Genomic DNA, 23,579 nt, shown 5'->3' with positions numbered 1-23,579 from the left:
CGGCAGTGTTCACTACCAAAGATCCTAAACACTTTGGTTTTCCACACGACCTATCGATGTATTCGTTCGATAGCATAGTATTCCCTAGGCCAGACCCAGTGCAAAAATACAAATAATCTTTACACAACAAACAAATTATACATCAACATAAATGCATATATATACAAATAGTAAAACAATTACAATATACAAAGTCACAGAAACGTCATATCTTCAGGTAACAAAATAAGGAAAAAATTTATAGTACAATAGATGGAAATACGAGGATATGCATTTCCGGCGTTGCAAGTTTCCTGAACAGTTGAAGTACTCAGTAGTAAAGCCACTGTACAAAAAGGGAGAAAGGGATAATGTAGATAATTTTAGCCCTATTTCTATCATAAGTGTTTGCTAAAGTTATTGAAAAGACTGTGTATGTAAGGATAATTGATTTTTTTATATCACACGATTTGTTATCAAATGTACAGTTCGACTTTAGAAGTTGTTTGATAACTGAAAATGCTATGTTCTCTTTCCTCTGTGAGATACTGGATTGATTGAACAAAAAGTTTCGAATGCTAGGCATATTTTTTGATTTAACTAAAGCATTTGGTTGTGTTGATCACAAAATATTGCTCCAGAAGTTGGACCATTATGGAATACGGGGAGTAGCTCACAATTGGTTCACCTCTTACTTTAGCAACAGACAGCAAAAGGTCATTATTCACAATGTTGAAAATGGCTGTGATGTGGGGTCTGAGTGGGGTACGGTCAAGTGGAGGTTGCCCCAGGGATCAGTGTTGGCCCCACGCCAGTTCCTTACTTATATTATTGATGCCCTCTAGTATTACGGGTAACTCTAAAATATTTCTGTTTGCTGATGACACTAGCTTGGTAGTAAAGGATATTGTGTGCAACATTGGCTTAGTTTCAAATAGTGCAGTTCATGACCAAAGTTCGTGGCTTGTAGAAAATAAACTAACGCTAAATCACAGTAAGTCTCAGTTTTTACAGTTTCTAACACACAATTCAACAAAACCTGACGTTTTAATTTCACAGAATGGGCATATGATTAATGAAACTGAATAGTTCAAATTTCTAGGTGTTCGGATAGATGGTAAACTGTCATGGAAAGCCCACGTTCAGGATCTTGTTCATAAGACTTAATGCTGCCATTTTTACTATTCAAACGCTACCTGAAGTGAGTGGTCATTCAGTACGAAAATTAGTCTACTTTGCTTATTTTCATTCACTTGTGTTGTACAGTATTATATTTTGGGGTAACTTCCCATTCTAAAAAGGTATTTTTGGCTCAGAAACAGGTGGTTCGGGCAATAAGTTCATGAACTTCTTGTCGACCCCTTTTCACGAGTCTGGATATTTTGACATTGGCCTCTCAGTATATATATATTCCTTACTGTCATTTCTTGCTAACAATATTAGCTTATGCCCAAGAATAAGCAGCTTTCACTCAGTTAATACTCAGCAAAATCAAATCTGCACTTGGATTGGACTTCCATAGCTCTTTTGCAGAAAGGTGCACAGTATACTGCTGCATCCATTTTCAGTAAGCTACCACTCGAATTCAAAAATCTTAGCAGTAATCCACGTGCTTTCAAATCGAAACTGAAGAGTTTCCTCATGGCTCAATTCTTCCATTTTTGTTGAGGAGTTCCTTGAATAATTAAGCGGATTCTTGTTGTCTTATTGATTGCGTTTACTTAAACTTATGGATTGACTTTTTTTGGGTTCATTAACATTTTATTTTTATCTATTATTTGTAATTTCTTGTACTGACATCTTCCATGACCTTGGAGATTTGCTCCTCAATTTGGTCCTACATAACTTGATGTGTAAATAAATAAATATATCCTATGTTCCCATAACCCTCCTGCCCTCAATCTTCATTAATCATTGTCCTGCATTACCTATTCCCTTTCCTGTTCCCACTCCTACACTAGACAGCCATCTATTCCCCCAGTGCACCCAGAGTCTGTTTAATTCTATACTTTTCCGCTCCCCCCTCACCCTGCCCCACGTTTAACCTCCCAATTGCACCCAGCTGCTTTACCCTCTTGACCTCAACCCTGGGTGTTCTGACGGCAGCACTTCCCCCACCTCTACCCTGCTATCCCTCTTCCCCTCCATCCCAGCCTCCTCCTTACCCCACTACCTACATTGTTTCTCCCATCATGCACTGCTCCTCGCTGTCTGGCATTGTCAGATATTATGGTCATGTGTGTGAGTTGTGTTTGCATGAATCTGTGTGTGTATGTTGCCTAATTCTGATGAAGACCCTTTTGGCCAAAAGCTTATTTGTTTAACAGTTTTTTTTGTTGTATTTATCTGTGACTTAACATTTCCACCATGTGATGAGTTGCAATCTATTCTTTTCATAATATTGTGGTATCAGACTGTAAGATGTGCAAAAATTAAATTTTTTTTTACCACATAGTTTCCTCAAGGTCGAATGAGAAAGATTGCATAGTGGAGAACACATGTGAAGGCAGAACAGTGCTTTTTACCTTGTGTTGTATGATAGAAGTTGTGTGGAGTAACCAGCAAGCTTTCTTGCGCTAGATAGTTCAATAGATATAGGTATCAGTGTTGTTTTGGTACTGTCCCAAAGTAAACAAATTAAGCTGCTTCCATTATCTTTCTGTGTGCTCTGCCGATGCAGGTTGCTTCATTGTAAACTGTGTGTAAGAATTAAATTGTATAAATATATGTTATTCACAGTGTGTAATGACTCACTAATAACTCATCATTAGTTAAGTAAGAAAGCTAATGGAGGTTGCAGTTAGAAAGAAAGGAAAATAACTTTAGAAAATTGTGTTTTTTAAAGGTTCTTTTTATGGAACATCAGGAACACTATTACAACAAGGATATGTGGCCACCAGAGAATGAGCGAAGTCTGATGTTCAGGTTAGCCTCTGAGGTGCCTGTTTTAGACAACACCTTAATTAATATATTCCTCATTGGACTTTCAAAGGTAAGCATCATGAGTTAATGAAATTTTAATCTAATATTAATGCATTATAAATTACTCTGTTCCCTTTGATTATCCTTTTTTTCCTTGATTTATAAACAAGTTGGTATTATTGGAGATTTGTATATCTGTGTTATTGCTGCATTCCTAAGGGGCAACAAAGTTATCTATTACTAAATTTCTGCAAAGAACGTGTGTAGTGGGGAAAAAGGCTCATGTAACAGGTGACTGGATTGAGCTTGTGTATTGTGCAGGATAGTACTGAAGTTCTTTCATAAGGAATGTTAAATGCAGTAAATGAAAATTCATTTTTGTTAGTATTTGTAGACTTGTACTGACAGTCACAATTTTGTGAAGAAAATTATGAAAATCTATCTTTATCCTTGTTCTAGTATCCTCTTGATTTTATCTAGACATAATAGTCACTAATTCATCCATCTCATTTTCTCTGTCACTGAATATGTTTCATATAATAACACCATCTCTCACTTTTTTAGGTATTCTTTTTCATGATATTCTATCTCTAAGGCTTCACGGGATTGCTAATAGTCTTATAATCCAGTACAGTTGACTCTTTCATCAATTTATTGGTGTCTTATTTAGCCTGGCTTCGTAATTTCTCACAAATAATGTACAAAAAATTGTGGTTGAAAATTATGAATTATTTAGGAATAAAGGAGACAACTCACTGAAAGGCAGCAGCACTGCTTTGTCGATATGCACACAAACATAACGTATGGCTTCCGGAATGCGCGCGCGCATGTCCATATACACACACACACACACACACACACACACACACACACACCAGTCTTCCTCCATTGTGCTCAGTTGACTGCCAGCACTTTACTGACCCACCATGGTGAGTGTACTGCGATGAGGTGGGAGGGGGGGGGGGGGGGAGCCGCAAGTTACCTTAGGTTTAGGCCAGGAAGGTTATGGAAGCTAATATAGTTTTGTAAGGATAACCTTCTAAATGTGCAGCTCAGAAAAGCTGGTGGTGTTGGGAAGGATCAAGAATGCACGGATTGTGTAGCAGCCATTGAAATCTAGCATGTTGTGCTCTGCTGCATGTGTGCCATTGTTCGGTCTATCTTGTTTTTGGCAAAGGTTTGGCAGTGGCCATTCATTCAAGTTAATAGCTGGTTGGTTGTCATACCAATGTGAAACACTGTGTGGTGTTTGCAGCAGAGCTGGTATGTAACACTGCTTTTTTCACAGGTGGCCGCCCGGCCTCTGATGGGCTGGGACAAGCCTGTGATGGGACTGGAGTAGGTGGGTGGATTGGGCAGGTCTTGCATGTGGGTCTTCTATAGGGGTACAATCCCTGTGACATGGGATTGGGGATAGGAATGGTACATAGATGGACTTGTGTGGAGGTTAAGTGGGCGCCACAACACCACTTTGCAAGGGGTTGGAAATATCTTGGGTAGGATGTCCATCATTTCAGGGCATGGTGATAGATAATCAAAGCCCTGATGGAGGACATGGTTCAGTTGGTCCAGTCCGGGGGGGGGGGGGGGGGGTGATGGATGATGAGGGGGGGAGGGGGGGGACGCTTCTTTGTGGTTGGGTCTCGGGATGGATGTGAGGTTCAGGAGTGTGTGTGAGGATATGGTATGGGAAATCTGTTTGTGAATTGGGCCTGGAGGGAATTTCCTATGTGTGAAAGCCTTTGTGAGGCCTTCATCATACTGGGTGAGGAAGTTCTCATCACTGCAGATGTGTATACCACTGTTGGCCAGGCTGTATGGGAGGTATTTTTTGGTGTGGATGAGGTGGCAACTGTCAGAGTGCAGGTATTGTTGGTGATTGGAGGGTTTGATGTGGGCTGAGGTGTGGAGGTAGCCATCTGAGAGGAGATCAACGTCTAGGGAGGTGGCACGATGGGTGGAGGAGGGCTAGGTGAAGTGGATGGGAGAGAAGGTGTTGAGATAGTGGAGGAATGAGGATAAGGTATCTTGGCCTCGGGAGCTAGGTTATAAAATTGTCATCAATAAATCTGAACCAGACCAGGGGTTTGGCATTTTGGGAAACTATAAATCTTTTCTCTAGGTGGCCCTTGAAGAGATCGTCATAGGAGGGTGCCATGCGGGTTCCTGCGGCTGTGCCACGAATTTGTTTGTATACCTTTCCTTCAAGGTGAAGTAATTTGGGTTAGGATGTAGTTGGTTAGGTGTACGAGGAATGAAGTGCTGGGTTTGGTATCTGCAGTGCTTTGGGAGAGGTAGTGTTCAATCGCGGCAAGGCCATAGGCATGAGGGTTGTTGGAGTATAGGGAGGTTGCATCGACAGTGATGAATAGGGATCCAGGAGGTAAGGGTTTGGGGTTTGTCGTGAGCCGGTGCAAGACATGGTTGGTGTCCTTAATGTGGGAGGCTAGGTTTTGGGCAATTGGATCACACAGTGACACAACATGGAGCAGAGCACAACATATGAGATTTCAGTGGCTGCATCACAACCTGCCCATCTGGATCCTCCACACCACCAGCAGCTTTTCTGAGCTGTGCGAGTTGGAGCTAACCTTTCTGGCCTAAACCTAAGATAACTTAGTGCCCCTGCCCACCCAATAGTGCGAGTGTGCGCTTGTAGGTGTGGGCAATCCCGTGCCCCAGTACCACCGCGTATTTTGTCCCCCCAATTCAGCTAGCCATGTGCTGTTATCTTATGCCCTACCCTACAAAATCATGTGCCCAGCCGTGTGCCACCTGCCCACTCTATCTGCACCCGTACCTAACCCACATAATGCTCCCCACACTCTCACGAGCCACTAGATGCTTCCCCCAACCTCCTCCCTGCATCCCGCCTCTCTCCAACCCTCGCCCCACGCCACACATCACACCATCGCCTCACCCCAGTACACTCCCCGTAGGCCAGCAAAGAGCTGGCTGTTAACTAAGCACAATGTGGGAAGACATGCGTGTGCAAGCAAGCGAGTGTGTGTGCGCATGTTTTTCCTACAGCTAGAAAAGGAAGTACATTCCAAAAGCTAGCCAAGCTCTGTGTCTTTTTGTTTGTGTTCCTATCAGTGAAGCAGTACTTTTGTCTTTCGGAGAGTCATCTCCGTTATTACTAAATAATTTCTCACAAACATTTTTCTAAATTACCATTGCAGTGTAGTAATGGAGTATAAATGGAGTGGGATTGTTCGAGTGTTCTGCTGATGGTATAGATGATAATTCTCTAAAATTATTGTTGTTAAACATTTGATCACTTAAGAAATAGTGATGAATTAGTGGAAAGGCCAAGTTGAAATAACAGTGATATAGGGAGCGTAATATGCTGCTCACCACATAGAGGTGGTGTTGAATTGTGGATGGCCACTATAAAAAAGAATGTTAAATATTTGCCCTTTTGGGAAAATGTCCTCCTTCCGAAGTAGAAAACATGCGTTCACACAAGCACAAACTGCATACATGTAGCCACTGTCACCGTGCACTAAGGTCCGACTGTGACTGGACCTGCATCTGACATGAACAGCAGTCTAGCTGAGGTGTGGGTACGGGGGCAAGGAAGAGGTGTAGAGTGGGGAGGGTTAGAGATACCAGAGCAAGCGTGCTGAAGCAACTCATTCTGCCTTTGGGAGAATGCAGGAACATGATGACAACAGGATAGGACTGCTAACTGCAGCATTGGGTGGCTGTGCAGGGGGAAGGGAGAGGGGGAAAGAGGGAGGATATAATTATTGAAGGGGGAAAGAACTATGTAGATGTGTTGACAGGATAGAAAGCATGTTTAGTACTGATGTGGGATAGGGACTAACAAAGGCTGCGGCCAAGGGAGTTAAGAGAATGAAGATTGTATTGTAGGGAGAGTTCCAACCTGTGCAGTTTAGAAAATCTGGAGGTGGTGTGAAGAGTTGAGGTGACACAGGCTGTGAAGCAGTCGTTAAAGTGAAGAACGTTGTGTTGGGCAGTATGTTCAGCAACTGGTTGGTCCAGCTGTCTTTTGACCACAGTTTGGCAGTGGCTATTTGTGTGTACAGGCAGCTTATTAGTTGTCATGCCCACGTAGAATGTGGCACAGTGGTTGGAGCTTAGTTGGTAGCACTTGTGACTTTGCTTTTGATGATGTAGGAGTAGCCAGTAATGGGACTGGAGTAGGTAGGTGGTAGAGGGAGGATGTATGGGACAGGTCTTCAATCTAGGTCTTTGCAGAGATATGAACTCTGAGGCAAGGGGATGGACCATGGGCAGGTGTCAAGTGAAGAGAATAGTGGGGAGGATATTTCTTATTTCAGTGCACAATGAGAGTAGTTAAAAACCTGGTAGAGAAAGTGATTCATTTGTTTGTTTATTTGGTGGTACCGACTCATGACAACTGCTCCCTTTGAGACTGGACGGTAAGTACAGGGGAAGTCACATGGGGAGTTACATGGGGGAGAGGTAGATAATCAGAGACAACACAGGTAGATAATCAGAGACAACGCTTGGGAGATCTGTTTCAGGACAAGGTTGGAAGGGTAGTTTTGGTCCATGAAGACTTCAATGAGATCTTCGGCATATTTGGAGAGAGATTGGTTGTCACTACAGATGAGCCAACCATGGGTGGCTAGGCTATGCAGGTGCTTGGTAGTTTGATGTGAATGGAGGTACTGATGCAACTGTCCTTGGTCGACATCAAGGAAAGTAGCTTATTGGCCTAAGAAGGACCAGGTGAAGCAAATGTGGTGTGATGGCCCAGGCACTGGGTACTACCAGGATAGCAGATCAGCAACGAAACCAGGCCACAATCTGTCAGCAAATGCCATGCCAGTTCATCAGCGTCAGCAGAGACACAGCTTCCGCAGTTGCGCTTATGCTTTTCATCCCTCTTGATAACACATTGGCTCGCACCGCCCCTCTTCCAGTTATGCAACGCCAAGCCATCGGACCTGCTCCATACGTTTCGATGCAGCCTCAGTACAAGGGCCTTCTGCATCTGCCAACACGTGGAAACAGGATTTAAACCACCAGCCCCAGCCCATCACAGTGTCGTCACAGCTGAGCTGTGTGATGATGCACGGCCTGTATCAGTCATCACTGCATCTACATTACTGCCTTCACAAGGCCATGAACCAATGCCCTCCGCCTAAGTGTCCAACCCAGACACGAAGACACTGCCTTGTAGCCATGCTGCCACCCTGCAGCCATTAGCTACTATCCGCTGTCATGCCAAGGTAGCCAGACGGTCTGTAGCATCCACAGGGAACACCTGAATTGGGACTTTCCACACTGGACTGGGGTCCGAGGATCACATCTCATTGTCTGCACCCTGTCTGTTTCAGATATGCTGAACCATGTGTGTTTGTGTCCATCAGTGAAGTTTTCTATCAATTCACTGACTGCCTTCTTCATTGCCAACCTCCAAGAGAAAACCACTTGCCCACGTCTACCCTACAGTACAGCATTTACAGGGGGAAGATGTTAAGGTTCTGGAGTAATATGGGTAGGATGTCCTCATCCTCAGTTCATATCAAGAAGATCTGTTCAATGAATCTGAACCAGGTGAGGGTTTTGATGTTTCAATGATTGGGAAAGATTGCTGTAGGTTAGCATAGGGTGGTGCCATATTGGTGTCCATTGCTATACCACAGGTATGGTTGTAGATGATGTGTTCAAAGGAGAAGTAATTATTTGTTAGAATGTAGTTGGCCATATGATATGACCAGGAAGGAAGTTGTGGTTTTAAAGTCAGTCAGGTGTTGGTAGCAGTAGTGTTCAGTAGTGACAAGGCCATGGACAATGGGGATGTTAGTGTAATGGAAGGTAGCATCAACAGTGTGCAGCAGAGCTGTAGGGTGTAAAGGAACAAAAACTGTTGAGAGTTTGTGGAGGAAGTGGTTGGTGTATTTTATGTAGCAGGGTAGGTTGCAGGCTAAAGGTGTTGGTCCTTGAGAGTAGTGTGTCCCTCTGTTGGGTCACAGTAACCAGCAACATTGGGGCGTACTGCATCATTGGGCTTATGAATAAATCTCTCGCTGGCATCTCCTACCCAATCAAAGGCAGATCCATCTGTGAAAGTAGCCATGTGGTCTACCAACTAAACTGCATTCTATATGAGAATGGCAACCAACAAGCTTTCTGTCCAAATGAATGGCCACTGTCAGATGGTTGCCAAATGGCAACTGGACTACCCAGGTGCTGAATGTGCTGTGCAACACACTGTGCTTCACTTCAGTGACTGCTTTACATCCTTCCCATCTAGATTCATCCCACCGACACAAGCTTTTCTGAATTTCACAGGAGGGAATCCTCCATACAACATATTCTTCATTCCTGTAACCCACCCAGTCCTTAACCTTCGTTAGTGCCTTTCCTCCACCTGTCTCTACCATTCCCGCATGCACAGTCTCCCAGTGTTGCACCTTGCACTTGTTCTCACCACATCCCTTTACATTCCCACTGGCAACATTAGCATCTTCCCCCAGCCCTACCCTGCTATCATTAATTACATTGTAACTGATGATGTGCTATATGGTTTTTTAGTGAATGTAGCTGAGAACTCTGTTGTATCTTCATGTGTAGGTTGTGTTACAATTGATTGTGAAATACTTAGAAGAGCTACTTTTTAAATAGTGCCTTTTCCAAATAAGTGTTGTTATTCATTTTAAATTTTCCTTGTTGTCAGTGTACATTTGTAAGTGAGTAGATATTTTTGTGAGTATATAGTTATTGCAAACTGGAAACACTTCCTTTCTTCTGCAACAAGTTTTATTTGTACACTAACTGGTTTTCAACTCCTTAGAACATTGACTACTGACTGTCATAAATGTAAAATAAAATAATGACAAGGCAAACTGAGAACACAGAAAATTTTGGTTGCTTTTATGCAAAAGTAATTTTTTGCATTAATTGACTTTGCTGTTTAATGTTTTAAATTAACAGTTCCTTTTTTATAAATCTGTCTGCGCAACTTGAATACTGGAAATTTCCCTATCAGCTGTGATCTCTCTTCATTCTGTTGTTATTTTATTTGCAGTTGCAACAGACAGTTTTCAACTGATTAGAGCCTATTGAGTGGATAAATAAAAATTGTACAACATTAAAAAAAAATCTGTTTAGTGATTATCATCAGGATCTGCCAAATACTAACAGTTCACTTAATGTTACGGAGGTGTATCACACTTTATATGGCTGTTGCTTACAGGAGCATCATCTGTCTCCGCCTGACACATTGGAACTAGCGGATCAACTGATAAAGAGGGCTGCTGCACTACCAAGCGAGATGATGTCAATGCTGGAGGCAAACAAACTGGAGATAATAGATTTGCTGTTCAATCTTACTGCATATCATCATCCAGACAACATCAACTTGCCCTCAGGGTAATTTCCATTATATTATTACTAGTATATAATAGTAGATACACCTGTTGTTAGTAAGACTGATCATACTATTTAGGGACCAATGACCTCAGCAGTTTGCTCCCATAGGAGTGGGTCAATGGAATGAAGCAATATTATGAGAAGAAAAGTTGCTACTCACCATATAGCGGAGATGTTGAGTCGCAGATAGGCATAACAAAAAGACACAAATAAAGCTTTCGGCCATTAGGGCCTTCATCAACCCCCCCCCCCCCCCCCCCCCCCACACACACACACGCTCACACTCAAGCAAGCACAACTCACATGACTACAGTCTCAGGCAACTGAAACCACCCTGCAAGGAGCAGCACCAGTGCATGATCGGAGTGGTAACTGGGTGGGGGTAAGGAGGAGGCTGGGGTGGGGAGGGGGAGGGATAGTATGGTGGGGGTGGCAGACAGTAAAGTGCTGCAGGTCAGATGGTGGGCAGGGGAGACATGGGGAGGGGAGAGGGGAAGTAGTGGGAAAGGAAAGAAATAAAAAGACTTGGTGTGGTAGTGGAAAGACAGCTGTGTAGTGGTGGAATGGGAAAGGGGAAGAGGTGAAGTTAAGTCACTGTCCTCACCCATCCAGCTCCTTCCCTGTTCCCATTCCAGCACTATGCAGCCCCCCCCTCCTCCCCACCTCTCCCCTGCCCTTCGTCTGACCTACAGCACTACACTCTCCACCACCCCACCTCACCATCCCTCCCCTTCTCCGTCCCAACCTCCTCCTTACCCCCTACCCAGTCACCACTATCATCATGCACTGCTGCTGCTGTTTGCAGGGTGGTTTCAGTTGCCAGAGACTGCAATCGTGTGTGTGTGTGTGTGTGTGTGTGTGTGTGTGTGTTTTGACAAAGGTCTTAATGGCTGAAAGCTTTAATTGTGAGAGTCTCTTTGTTGTGCCTATCTGTGACTATGTTGATATACCTCCACATTGAGGTATATCAACAACAACTGTCGGCAGCTGAGGTTTTCAGTCATTCATCACTTATTCCAGGGAAAAGCTGCACGGTCATCAACAGTAACTGTTCTTTCGAGAACAAGTTACTCTCTTTGTATATATAGTTAAAGGCTACCCAGCCATTGACCTTCGTCTGTGCGAATGCGCACAGGTTGCCCAAACTCTTACGGGAGTCGCCAAAGCGTGCGGGAGTAATGAGTGGGTGGGCAAATGTCTATAAGGTACAATACATATATAGAATTGTGGACAGTTGGGAATGTGAGTCTCACGGGAAGCGTGCAAGGGATAAGTCCCTGCAGTCGCGTTATTCAGCTGTGTCCTCGGTGGCTCAGATGGATAGAGCATCTGCCATGTAAGCAGGAGATCCCGGGTTCGAGTCCCGGTCGGGGCACACATTTTCAGCTGTCCACATCGAGGTATGTCAACAACACCTGTCGGCAGCTGAGGTTTTCAGTTATTCATCACTTATTTAGATTATCTTTCTATCTAGCAAAGGTGCTGCATCGCAGAGGTGTGCAGCCAAAAAGACTGTCAGAAAGTAAGCTTTGCTCCAACAAGGCATTCATTGGAAATAGACCACACACACACACACACACACACACACACACACACACACACACACACACACACACACACAAATGTAACTCACACACATGCATGACCACAATCTCTGGCTGCTTGGCCAGACAGTGAGCAGCAGCACATGATGGGAGAAGAAACTGGTTGGTGAGTGTGAGGAGGAGGCTGGGACAGGAAGGGAGAGGGATAGCACGGTAGGGTTGACGTATGGTAAAGTGCTGCTAGTGAGAGCATACAGGGATGAGGCGGAGAGAGGGTAGGGCAGCCAAGTGCAGTCATGAGGTTAGACAGAGGGCACAGGGGAGGAAGGGTAACGTAAAAGGAGAGAAGTAAAAAGGCTGAGGGTGCGTTGGTGGAATTAGAGGGCTGTGTAGTGCTGGAATGGAAGCTAGATAGATAAGGACAGTGACTAATGAAGGTTGAAGCCGGCAGGGTTGCGGGAACATAGGATATATTGCAGGAAGAGTTCCAACATCCACAATTCAGAAAAGCTGGCATTGGTGGAAACTATCCAATGGCTCAGGCTTTGAATCAGTAATTGAAATTAAGAATGTCGCTTTGGGTAGTGTGCTCAGCAACTGAGTGGACTAGCTGTTTGTTGACCACAGTTTGTCAATGGCCATTCATATGGACAGACAGCGGTAGATTGTCACGCCCATGTAGAATTCAACACAGTGACTGCAGCTTAGGTTGTAGATAACATGGTTGGTTTCGCATGTAGACCTGCCATTGATGGGATAGGTGATGCTTGTGACTGAACTCAAGTAGGCGGTGGTGGGAGGATGTATGGGACAGGTCTTGCATCTAGGTACATTGCAGGGATATGAGCCATGAGGCAAGGGGTTGGGAGCAGGTGTTGTGTAGGGATGGACGAGGATTGTGCAGGTTTGGTGGCAGCGGATTACGAACATGGGAGGGGTGGGAAGGACAGTGGGTCGGACATTCCTAATATCAGGCCACAATGAGAGGTAGTTGAAACACTGACAGAGAATGTGATTCACTTGCTCTAGTCATGGGTGGTACTGATTCACGAGGCGAACGCTCCTCTGTGACTGGAAGGTGGACTTTGGGAGGTGGTGGGTGACTGGAGAGATGAGGCGTTGGAGATCTGTTTTAATACAAAGCTGGGAGGGTAAATATGGTCTGTGAAGGCCTCAGTGAGACTACTAGCATATTTAGAGTGGCACTGCTCTTCTTTGTATAGATTGGGTGGCAGCTATTGAAGTGGAGGAATTGCTAGCTGTTGTTAGGTTTGATATGGACGGGGTACTGATGTAGCCATCTTTTCAGGTGGATGTCAACATTGAGGAAAGTGACATTTTGGGTCGAGTAGGACCGGGTGAAGCATATGGGGGAGAAGGTGCTGAGGTTCTGGAGGAATGTGGATAGGGTGTCTTCACCCTCGATCCAGATGACGAAAATGTCATCAGTGTATCTGAACTAGGTGAGGGGTTTGGGATACTGGGTGTTTAGGAAGGATTCCTCTAGATGGCCCATGAATAGGTTGGAAAGTAGTATAGTGACATTTGGGTGCCCATAGCCATACCCCGGATTTGTTTGTAGGTGATGCCTTCAAAGGAGAAGTAATTGTGGGTGAGGATATAGTTGGCCATGGCAACTAGGAAGGAGCTGGTAAGTTTGGAATTCATCAGGCATTGTGAAAAATTGTGATCAGTGGTGGTAAGGTCATGGGCATTAGGGGTGTTAGTGTGAAGGGATGAGCAGGGCCCATGTTGTAAAGGAACAGGAACTGTGGAGAGTTGATGGAGAAAATGGTTAGCACCTTTTATATAGGAGGGTAATAGACTGATGGTGTTGGTCTAGGAGAGCAGAGATTCTCTGTGGGGGCACAGTAACTGGCTACAATGTGGCATCGTGGGTGGTTTGATTTATGGATTTTAGGAAGCATGTAGAAGGTGGAGTGTGGGGAGTGGTAGGGGTGAGGAGAGGGATGGACTCCAGGGAAAGGTTCTGGGATGGGCCTAAGGATTTGAGGAGAGACTGGAGATCCTGCTGGATTTCTGGAATGGGGTCACTGTGGCAAAGTTTCTAGGTAAATGAATCTGACAGGTAGTGTAGTCCTGCCAGGTAATCCTTACAGTTCAAAACAAAAGTGTTGGATCCTTTGTCAGCAAATAGGACTGTAAGGTCAGGATCAGTTTTTAGGTGGTGGATTGCGGTTCTTTCTGCAGATATAAGGTTAGTTTGCATGTTGAGGAGAGAAGGTCTTTACCAAGTCCTGCATAATTGAATTTGGGAGTGGGGCAAAAGGTGAGTCCTTTGGAAAGGACAGATACTCCTGTGGGGGCTAAGGCTGTAGGGCTAAGGCTTTTGGAGGAAAGGTTCGTGTGTTTTGTGTCTGTTTTTGTTCCAGATTCTTTATAGTGGTGGGACGGAGTTTTTGAGGGTGGGGTAATTGTAGTAGGTCTGTGATGTTGAGTTTGTCAGCTGTGAGGGGATGGGGACGGGCTTGGAGGCTGTTGTAGACATGATGGACAGTGGTATACAGAGGCGGGAGCAGGAAGTGAACAGAGAGGAGAGTTCTTCGAGGTGGCGTTTTGAAAGTTGCTCTAGTTCCTGGAGGGCAATAGTTTGTGTGTGATTTGGGTTTGTATAGTAGGAGAAATTTACCGATGGAGAGGAGGTATTGGAAGATGTTTCAGGACTGATTGATATGGCAGGAAGATTAAAGATTGGCAGAATCTGAACAGATGGAGGTCACTGTGGAAGGAGGGGTGGCAGCCGGAGACAGATAATTTGATGGTAAGGCTATTTCTGGGGATTCCATGAGCCAAGCAACAATGGAGGAACAGTATGTTGGACTGTCTTCTGACTAGGGATAAGGAAACTTTTCTGTATTGATGCAGAAGGAAAGAGCAGGGATCCACGATGGAAGATAAAAACGTGTAAAAATAAGTAAATAATATAGAAATATGTACGAAAAATTCACAAAAATACACCCAAACACATGGGAAAAATCATAAAAAAGATGAAATGAATGAAGCATGGGGAAATGAGATGAAATCTGTGCTGTTTGAGACTTTACCAACGTAATAATTGCTTCATTGGTTCGCGGGTGTCACATCAGATGGTGATGTGGAAACTGCACAGTATTTCAGTGAGACAGCTGCTTGCCATCTTCAGGTGTCTACTGATGTGTTACTGCAGTATCTCACCAATATATATGCTGAATCACTAGAAAAGCGCAGGTGCCAAGGGGTGGGACTGTAACATCATCGTAGATGAATCGTAGAGCACGGTGACAAGCAGTTCCCCCTGCCAGAGAAATGGGCCGTGGTATTCACATGCCTGACTATGGAAGTGGAGAAAAATGGAGACCTCATTCGTAGTTCTCTTGGTCTGCAGAAAAGAAGATGGTTTCTTGGGTCACAGTGTGTTTCATAAACCAACTTACACGGACTTATATTTATGAATTACAAGGTGCCATCACCCATCTCAATGCAGTGGCGTATTATGGACTCTCATTCACAGTGCTAGAGTTATCTCAGATGCAGGGAGCTTATCAGCAGAACTGAGTCATCTTCAGTCTGTGTTTGTACAGAACAGGTACTCTGATAAAAAGATTCGTAATGCATGTCCAGTCTGTATGCTCAAAAGCTCAAGAACAGTCAGTAGAAACAGAGAACTCCATGAGGATGGTTTTTCTATCATATGTTCGTGGTGTCCACTTTTAAGATTGGCAGACTGTGTAAGAAACATCAAATAAATGTGTCTTCCACCCTCTACACAATTGCAAACTATGCTGGGTCCTATCAAAGACAACCTGAGTCTAAGGAAATCAGGTACATATAAAATACCATGCCAGTGTGGGAGATCGTTCATTGGCCAGATGTATTGCCCTGTTAAGGATAGATGCATTGAACATAGACATCACACAAAATTGGGTCAGCCAGATAAGTCTGCCGTGGCTGAACACGGTCTTAACACAGGACACATCATCAGTTATGGAGAGGCAAAGATCCTTTCATCTGCTTCAAGGTACTGGTACTCTATAATTAAAGAAGCAGTTGAAATACACATAACTGACGACCTGATTAACACTCTACCATCCGTCGACACCACAGTGGTGTCGTGCACGAGATAACGGTCAACGGCCGGCGACACCACAGTGGTGTCGTGTGCATGGTATTGCTCAGTGGCCGGCGACACCACAGTGGTGTCATGAGCATAGTATAGTGCGGAGGCTGGCGACAGCACTTTAGTATCTTTTGCATTCTGTTGGTGTTTTGTTTAGGTAACAAAAGGTTACACACATCAACAAGTTTTTTGTTTTTATAAGTACCTGTGCCTTTTCGTCATGGCAGACGAAAGAGACGATATGATTATTTATGATGAATGTGTGGACATCTTGTCTGAGGTTCGGGATGACTTGACTGATTTGGAAGAAGACATTGGGTATAAAAAAAAATGAAAGGGAAGCAGAATCGTTGGAAGGAAGCGAAATACGTTCAAGAAGAACTCGCGAATGCTACGGTTGCCAACTGATTTGGATGAATCAGACGAAGAAGACAGTGCACAGTGCTCATACTTTGATTTACTGAGGACCAATAATAAATTTGAAGGATCTCTGGGTCCAAACATATTTCCCAAAGATACACAGAGCGTTGAGAATATCGTAGAATTATGTATTGGGAACGATCTGTTTGAATATATTAGCAATGAAACCAACAAGTACTACAGTCAAAGTTGCAATAGAAGGAAACTGTATTTAAAAAATGCCATATTTGTCAACGTTATGGGATATGAATGTAGAAAATAGTTTGGGCTTGTTATCCCTATGGGAAACGTAAAAAAAGCGAGGGTCGGTGATTATTGGTCAATGAATCTGTTGATAGACACACTGATATTTCGCAAAACGATGTCCCGCAACCGATTCAGACAAATATTGTCATTTTTAGGTTTTTCCGACAGTAACAATAAACCGGATAATGCCAACCGGCTTTCCAAAGTGCAATTTGTAATCGATTATTTTTTCGAAATGTTTAAATAAACAAATATTTGAAACAAACAAATTTTGTATTTATTTACATATGTATATCTTCGAAATTTCATGGAAGTAGGTGAACAGGGTTGAAAACCTATGAGAACTAATGATGAGATTAGTAAAACTTGCCAATTTATAATCTCCCGATAATGTCAAGAATGGCCGGCAACAAGCCAAATAATCCAAGTTAGTGCTGCCGGCGCCAAGCGAATCAATTTGTACGAGACGTGTTGACGGCAAAGTGTTAATAGAGACATGGGATTTCAACTCAGAAAGGCATGGGAACTAGTGATGGTGGTACTGAGGCATCATTGGTTGCAGACGAACAAATGTGTGTCAACACAGACAGAGAATCGGAGTCCGCACACTTAAAATGGGCACCAAACTCTGCCAGCACGCGCACTTGGCCGCAATTTGTTACTGATCTTTTTCTGTGTTGTGCATGGGAAGACTGTTGGCTGTTTCAGTGGAAGGAGGCACTGGCCATTGCCGTGCACTATGATTAATCAACGATGATTTTACAGCCCCACCCCTTTATGCCTGCACCTTTCTAGTGAGTTGGTATATAAATAGGCGAGCCACTGCAGCAACAGATCAGTAGGCACCTGAGGATGATGAGCAGCTGTGTCGCATTAAAATATTGTGCAGCTTCCACAACATTATCTGATGTGACATTTGTGAAACTCCCGTAAAGTGAATGCCTTCAGAATTTTTAACAAGTGCCCTCTTGCTGCTTAATCCTTACCATTTTAAAAAATTCAATTTTAAATTATATGACCAGCTTACAAAAAATTGATGTTACGATATAAAAGAGTTTTATGCTACGGAAAATGCTGATATTAATATTTAAAATTATAGCTGTATACAGTACATTTGGCTTGTACATGTAACATGAATATTAATTTTAATGTTTTGATTGCAACTATAATGTGATATCATTGGAAAAGCTTGTTCTACTGTATGTGATCAACGGCAGTAAAAAATCTGAATCTGACCCTACCACCATAGCTGTGTTCTCCTGCTGCTGCTCAGCGAGTGGACTTCTATCTAAAATTGAAAATTGATAATTTTTGTTGATAACTATTATGTATGTTGCTTGATTTAGGTCTCACTAATCTGACATTTTGTAATGACTGTATAAGATTTCTTGCAGGTATCAACCACCACAGCTGGCGATTACATTGTCGTACTGGAAGGCATGGGTAATGCTGCTTATTCTCTCAGCTCACAACCCCTCCAGATTTGGCTCCATTGGTTGGGAGAAATATCCAACATTGCGTGCTTTCATGGAGATGTGCATTACAAAGTAAGTTTGTTATGGAAGAGGGTAACCAATATTCGTATTAAATACACTGGGTAGGTGTGACAATAACATGCAATAGTGAAACTTAATGAAATAGAATTTATGAAACTGCTCATCCCCATCTTGTACTCTAAAAATGATTCACAAGTATGAAAGAGAAATAGCCAAGGGGCACAAGTAAGAGTGGGAGAAGAACCTCAGGATTTTAGGTTGTCGTAGTTGTACAAGGGTATGACAGGAATGTGAAATTGTTGCGGGAAGCAATCTGTATTACATGTACCTGATTCCAAAATTACATTCTTCAATGTTAGATTTAGTGAATATTTAAGACACTTTGTTCCTCTTTTGTGAGTTACAGTTCTGAACTATTGTTGCTTTACACAGTTAACCTTATTTGTTTCCTAACTTTATTTAGCATTTATCAAACAATGGAAACTCCATGTAGGAATATTAGCAATGTAGGAAAAAATAGATTGCTACTTACCATAAAGAAGACACATCAAGCAGCAGATAGGCACAATTAAGACACTCATATCTAGCTTTCAGGTTGGTGGTCAAGTGTGTTTACTGACGAAGGCTGTGGCTGAAAGCTACATGTTTTTGTCTTTTAATCATGCCTGTCTGCCACTTGACATGTCTTCTTTATGGTAAGTAGTACTCTATCTTTTCCTACATTTTTTATCTTGCTTTTAAATTATAATGGAAAAAATATCTATTTTTGAATGAATATTAGACATTCATCATCTTTTTGTGTTTCATATCTTCTGGTCATGCTTCGTTGCTTAGTTCTGTCTGAACAATTTATTGCCTTCATTTCTGATTTGAGAATTTACTTTCCAAGCAGTTTTTGGTAGTTCATGTAATTTACATTTATATGTGTGGATACAAAAAAATGAAGTTTTGTCAGTTATCTCTGCAATTGTATTTACATACTTGTAAAGTAGCATGTTAAAAGTTGTACCAGGACCAGGATTCAAACTAGGACTTTATGCCTTTCATGAACAGTTGCCTTAACTATCCAAGCATGCCTTCTGCACTGACTCAAATTCTCATTCTTACTTTATGACTCAGTGCTAATGTCTGAATTAGAATGTGCTGATGTTCTTTTATTACAGTAACAGCAGTGCTGCAAAGTGGAATGGTGGGCTTCTGTCCTAGCCCAGAAACACACACACACACACACACACACACACACACACACACACTGATGCCCACGGGAGGGCTCGAACCTCTGGCAGGAGGGGCCATGCAGTCCGTGACATGGCGCATCAAACTGCATGGCGACTGGAGATGGATTCCTCGTAGTCAGTTCAGTACTCCAAATGTTTGTGCAATAACTTGCACATTAGTGCTGGAGAACACTGTTCATGGGTTCAATTGGGAAACACTGATTTCCGAACGATGCTTTCAGTGCACCCATATTCATTCGGTTTGTTCACTGTATATACAACAGCTTTTTGAACAGTAAGTGCAGACAGTTCTTCATTGGGAAGACAAACAAATCTGTACACTAACCAAATGTTGTCGGCAGGTAATAAAGTCCAAAGCGTAGCCAAGGAGAAAACCGTGTAACGCAGGGTTGTTGTCAATAAATACACTGGAGAGCTTGCTGTAAACATTGGCTGACAAATGATGCCATGGCATTCTATGTCTTCATCTACATCTACATGATTACTGTGGAATTCACTCTTAAGTGCCTGGCAGAGCATTCATCGAACAAGTTTCGTACTATTTCTTTACCATTCCACTCTCGAATGGCGCGTAAGTAAAAGGAAAACCTAAATCTTTCTGTTCGAGCTCTGATTTCTCTTATTTTATTATGATGATCATTTCTCCATACGAAGGAGGGTGCCAACAAAATATTTTTGCATTCAGAAGAGAAAGTTGGTGATTGAAATTTCATAAATAGATCTCGCCACAAAGAAAACTGCCTTTATTTCAGTGACTGTCACCCCAACTCGCATATCATATCAATGACACTCTCACCCCTATTGCGCGATAACACGAAACGTGCTGCTCTTCTTTGCACTTTTTCGATGTCCTCTGTCAATCCCACCTTGTTAGGATCCCACACCTTGCAGCAATATTCCAGCAGAGGACAGACAAGTGTACCGTATTTACTCGAATCTAAGCCGCACCTGAAAAATGAGACCCAAAATCCAGGAAAAAAAAAATTTCCCGAATCTAAGCCGCACCTGAAATCTGAGACTCGAAATTCAAGGGGAGAGAAAAGTTTTAGGCCGCACCTCCAAATCGAAACAAAGTTGGTCTATTGTAATATGAGACACAATTTAGGTCGAATGAATGACGATACAGCTACAGTTTGGTTCGAGTCTTAAGCTTAGCAGTTAAGCTTTACCAGGTAGCCATTGCTATGCATCAGGCGCTCCGTCCGTGTTTATACAGATACCATTCCTTTTTCAGGTGCTTCGTCTGGTTTGAATCGGTTGCTTTTTTTTCCTGGATCTGATAAGTGCCGTTCTCTTTGTTATAGGTGTTTACGTCACTCTAAGCTGAAAATGCATTATTGTACTGTGTCATGCATTGTTTGATGCATTCTGATAATGAGTGTTTACGACCTGTCGCCGCTCGGGGCATGGCTTGCTTTTGTGCGCACTATCGCCGCTTACAATAAAAAAAGAGAAGAATTGTCTCATTAGCGAAACAATGGCAAGAGACTGGTATTTGTTGTTGCTTACACTGCTGCTTTCTTTGATAATGATCAACAAGAACCAAATAATAGACTGCGTATGATAGATGTGCTGAACGAGAGTTTAGCTAAAATTTTTCACCGTTTGAAAATCTTTGCAGATGCCTCTTGTGTACATTACATTCTGCACAGAAATTAGAGTCATCTTAGATTTAAAAATCTAATCAATTGCCGTGCTTCATTTCTGAGTGTATCACTATTAGGCATAACAATAATACGAATATAAACATGACATGATATGTATATTCTTCCGCGTTTGCTGCTGTCTCACACTAGGTTCGTAGGTTATTAGGCAGACAGGATTTAAATGCGATGATAGCAAACACGAAAGAATACATGGCAAAATGTTTATATTCGCATTATTCTTATGGTGAAGAGAATACTGCATGTTATTCACAATTCATAAAAGTCCTATTAGCAACCATCTCTTCTCACAGGTAGGAAAAAATTCAGAACGTAGAATTGGCCATATTGACAAACATCGCAAAGAGTCTTGCCAGTCAGATTTTCGTAGTACATTGAAATGCTGCTACATTCAAAGATGAACAATACGGAATTTGTATTTACTTCGTTGGATAATGTATGAAAATGCAGTGGTCGAAACTTGGGGTGGCGAAAAATGCTTGTCTTCCACTTTTTTTTAAATTTATTTACTGACACAGAGGTTTTGGCGCCAGTATTTATCTTTGTGCCTGCAAAGCATGCCTTTGTAGCGCTACATATATTTGATGGCGGAAGTAAGTTGTGGCGGCACCTACCAACATTTTTAAGAACTACCGCTTACTTTGCACTCGATTCTAAGCCGCAGGCGGTTTTTTGGATTACAAAAACCGGAAAAAAAGTGCGGCTTAGATTCGAGTAAATACGGTAATGTAGACTGTTTCTTTAGTGGGTTTGTCGCATCTTCTAAGTGTTCTCCCAACAAAGTGCAATCTTCGTTTTGCCTTCCCCAAAATATTATCTATGTGGTCTTTCCAATTTAAGTTGCTTGTAATTGTAATTCCTAGGCATTTAGTCGAATTGACAGCCCTTGGATTTGTGCGATGTATCGTATACCCAAAATTTATCGGATTTCTTTTAGTACCCATGTGGATGACGTTCCGCACTTTTCTTTGTTTGATCGTCTGATGCCTTTACTAGACGGTAAATTACAGTGTCATCTGCAAACAATGTAAGGGGGCTGCTCAGATTATCACCTAGATCATTTATGTAAATCAGGAACAGCAGAGGGCCTATGACACTACCTTGCAGAATGACAGATATTACTTCTGTTCTACTTGATGATTTACTGTCAGTCACTATGAACTGTGACCTCTCTGAGAGGAAATCACGAATCCAGTCACACAACTGAGACGATACTCCATATGCACGCAATTTGATTAACGGTCACTTGTGAGGAACGGTATCAAAAGCCGTGTGGAAATTTAGGAATATGGAATCAATCTGAGATCCGTTGTCAACAGCACTCATTATTTCATGGGAATAATGAGCTAGCTGTGTTGCACAAGAACGATATTTTCTGAATCCGTGTTGGTTATGTATCAATGAGTCATTTTCTTCAAGGTGATTCATAATGTTAGAGTACAGTATATGCTCCAAAATCCTACTGCAAATTGAGGTCAGTGATATGTGTCTGTAATTCAGTGGGTTGCACCTATTTCCTTTCTTGAATACTGGTGTGACCTGTGCTACTTTCCAGTCTTTGGGAACAGAACTTTCGTCAAGTGAGTGGTTGTATATGATTGCTAAGAAAGGTACTATTGTGTCTGAATACTCTGAAAGGAACCTGATTGGTATACCATCTGGACTGGAAGACTTGCCTTTGTCAAGTGATTTGAGTTGTTTTGCAACACCTAAGATATCTACTTTTATGTCACTCATGCTAACAGCATGGGCCTTAAATCTGCCGCGTGCCTTTTTACATGTGACGTTGTGCCAGCAGTGTCTCCTACTGTGCTGTGCCTGGAGACATCACCGGACATATGCATAATTATATCAGTTGATCCATCAAGATATCGAGCAGGATTTCAAGATCCCTCTCCCCCTTGAAATGACCCATACTGCCATCACTGTCTTGGCCAGTCCAGAGGAGCATGAGATGCATGTAGCTTACTGTGAAGGATGGGTTGCACCTTTAGATGCTACAGTTGGTAGAGGAGCCACTTCCACATCCAGCACCAGAGAGACAGGAGGTGACAATAGTTTGGACTCGTAACTTACTTCTGGTTCCAGAGAAGACTGTGGGCCCTACTTTGGACCCATTGCAGATTGGGGTTCAGGTCCATGCCCATATGGATGCTAGGTGATGGCTGGAGAATAGGGGATGCCAGATATCCACCACGTGGGACATCATCCTGGAACTGCTGTCTTTGATGGTCCTTCGAGTGGGTGAGGTGGGCTGTCACTGCCAGTGTGACAGATTTGGAGGTGGAATTTACCCCAGGTGGCACAAATGAAGCTGATTTCAGTGCCTGTGAAGGGTATCTCAGAGTGTGGGTATCATGATCAGCTGGTGGCCCTGCTGGGCAGTAATGGGGACACCCACCCAAAAAGGTATGGCCACTGTGTCCTGTACCAATGGAGACTGGAACAGATCTTACAAGGAATGATGAGGGTGTCCTCAAAAGACTTTCCCTGGGGCTCGGATTGTGGATTGGTGTTACTCAGTGAGGGAATAAAAAAAAAGCAGTGCAGAAACAATAGGCTTGGATGTTAATAGTTTCTCC

At 42.9% G+C, this 23,579-nt stretch overlaps 1 protein-coding gene and 1 non-coding gene across 4 annotated transcripts in view; both read left to right on the top strand.

Moving 5' to 3' along the window:
- Nucleotides 1–23,579, top strand: part of LOC124781594 (integrator complex subunit 1) — a 269,211-nt gene that overhangs the window by 114,505 nt on the left and 131,127 nt on the right. For all 3 annotated transcript variants that reach the window (XM_047253875.1, XM_047253873.1, XM_047253874.1), the window contains exons 12-14: nt 2,825–2,971; nt 10,097–10,272; nt 17,994–18,146. In XM_047253875.1, the coding sequence (XP_047109831.1) occupies nt 2,825–2,971; nt 10,097–10,272; nt 17,994–18,146 (476 nt within the window). The remainder of the gene's footprint in view (nt 1–2,824; nt 2,972–10,096; nt 10,273–17,993; nt 18,147–23,579) is intronic.
- On the top strand, nt 11,574–11,647 carry Trnat-ugu. The gene has a single exon. It is a non-coding gene; the product is annotated as a tRNA-Thr (tRNA).

The sequence above is a fragment of the Schistocerca piceifrons genome, chromosome 1, assembly GCF_021461385.2.
Source record: "Schistocerca piceifrons isolate TAMUIC-IGC-003096 chromosome 1, iqSchPice1.1, whole genome shotgun sequence".
NCBI lineage: Eukaryota > Metazoa > Arthropoda > Insecta > Orthoptera > Acrididae > Schistocerca > Schistocerca piceifrons.
The sequence above is the reverse complement of the archived record's forward strand: the minus strand, read 5'-3'. Positions and strand labels throughout refer to the sequence as shown.